The sequence below is a fragment of the Opisthorchis viverrini genome (assembly GCF_000715545.1).
Source record: "Opisthorchis viverrini unplaced genomic scaffold scaffold24104, whole genome shotgun sequence".
In the NCBI taxonomy this organism is placed as follows: domain Eukaryota; kingdom Metazoa; phylum Platyhelminthes; class Trematoda; order Opisthorchiida; family Opisthorchiidae; genus Opisthorchis; species Opisthorchis viverrini.
The window spans coordinates 1-456 of NW_008767177.1; the positions used below are offsets into that span (position 1 = coordinate 1).

Below are 456 nucleotides of genomic sequence, written 5' to 3' on the forward strand. Positions count from 1 at the left end.
ATCTATCATACATGCCTTTATGTGTTAAAAGATGGAAGACGGTCCCTGCGTGGAGGAACTGCACGTGACCTATGAATCTTGGGCTACAATGGTTGTGAGACATTACAGTGACGAGAGGCTGGAGATCGAGTGGACAGTTGGCCCGATACCGGACAACTATGGGGTTGAAAGCCGAGAGGTTATTATTCGGTACTCGGTTGTTGGAGACGCTCCTGAACTCAGACCAGCCACTAAAGGTAAGAGTGTGCTACGTTTCAGCAAAGATTTTATCGGCTTCCTTAAAGTTCCACTAGCTTATCCGCTTTGATTCACTTGATTCAAGCGACATTTTCGCAGGTAATTTGAAGGGAGCTCCCACCGGCTGGTGGGAGTGTTAATCCCGTGTGTTTGAGGACGTCAAAACTATCTATGGCGTTAAAATGCATAAATAAAACCGCATTCCTTGCTGCCGGTTTT

The 456-nt window shown here is 46.5% G+C and overlaps 1 protein-coding gene across 1 annotated transcript; it reads left to right on the forward strand.

The window, feature by feature from the left end:
• Positions 1 to 31: 31 nt before the first annotated feature.
• Positions 32 to 235, forward strand: T265_16301 (hypothetical protein; the record flags this gene model as incomplete). Its single annotated transcript, XM_009179904.1, has 1 exon — positions 32 to 235. A coding segment is annotated over one exon (204 nt), but the record flags the coding sequence as incomplete, so codon positions are not given.
• Between the last annotated feature and the right edge of the window lie 221 nt (positions 236 to 456).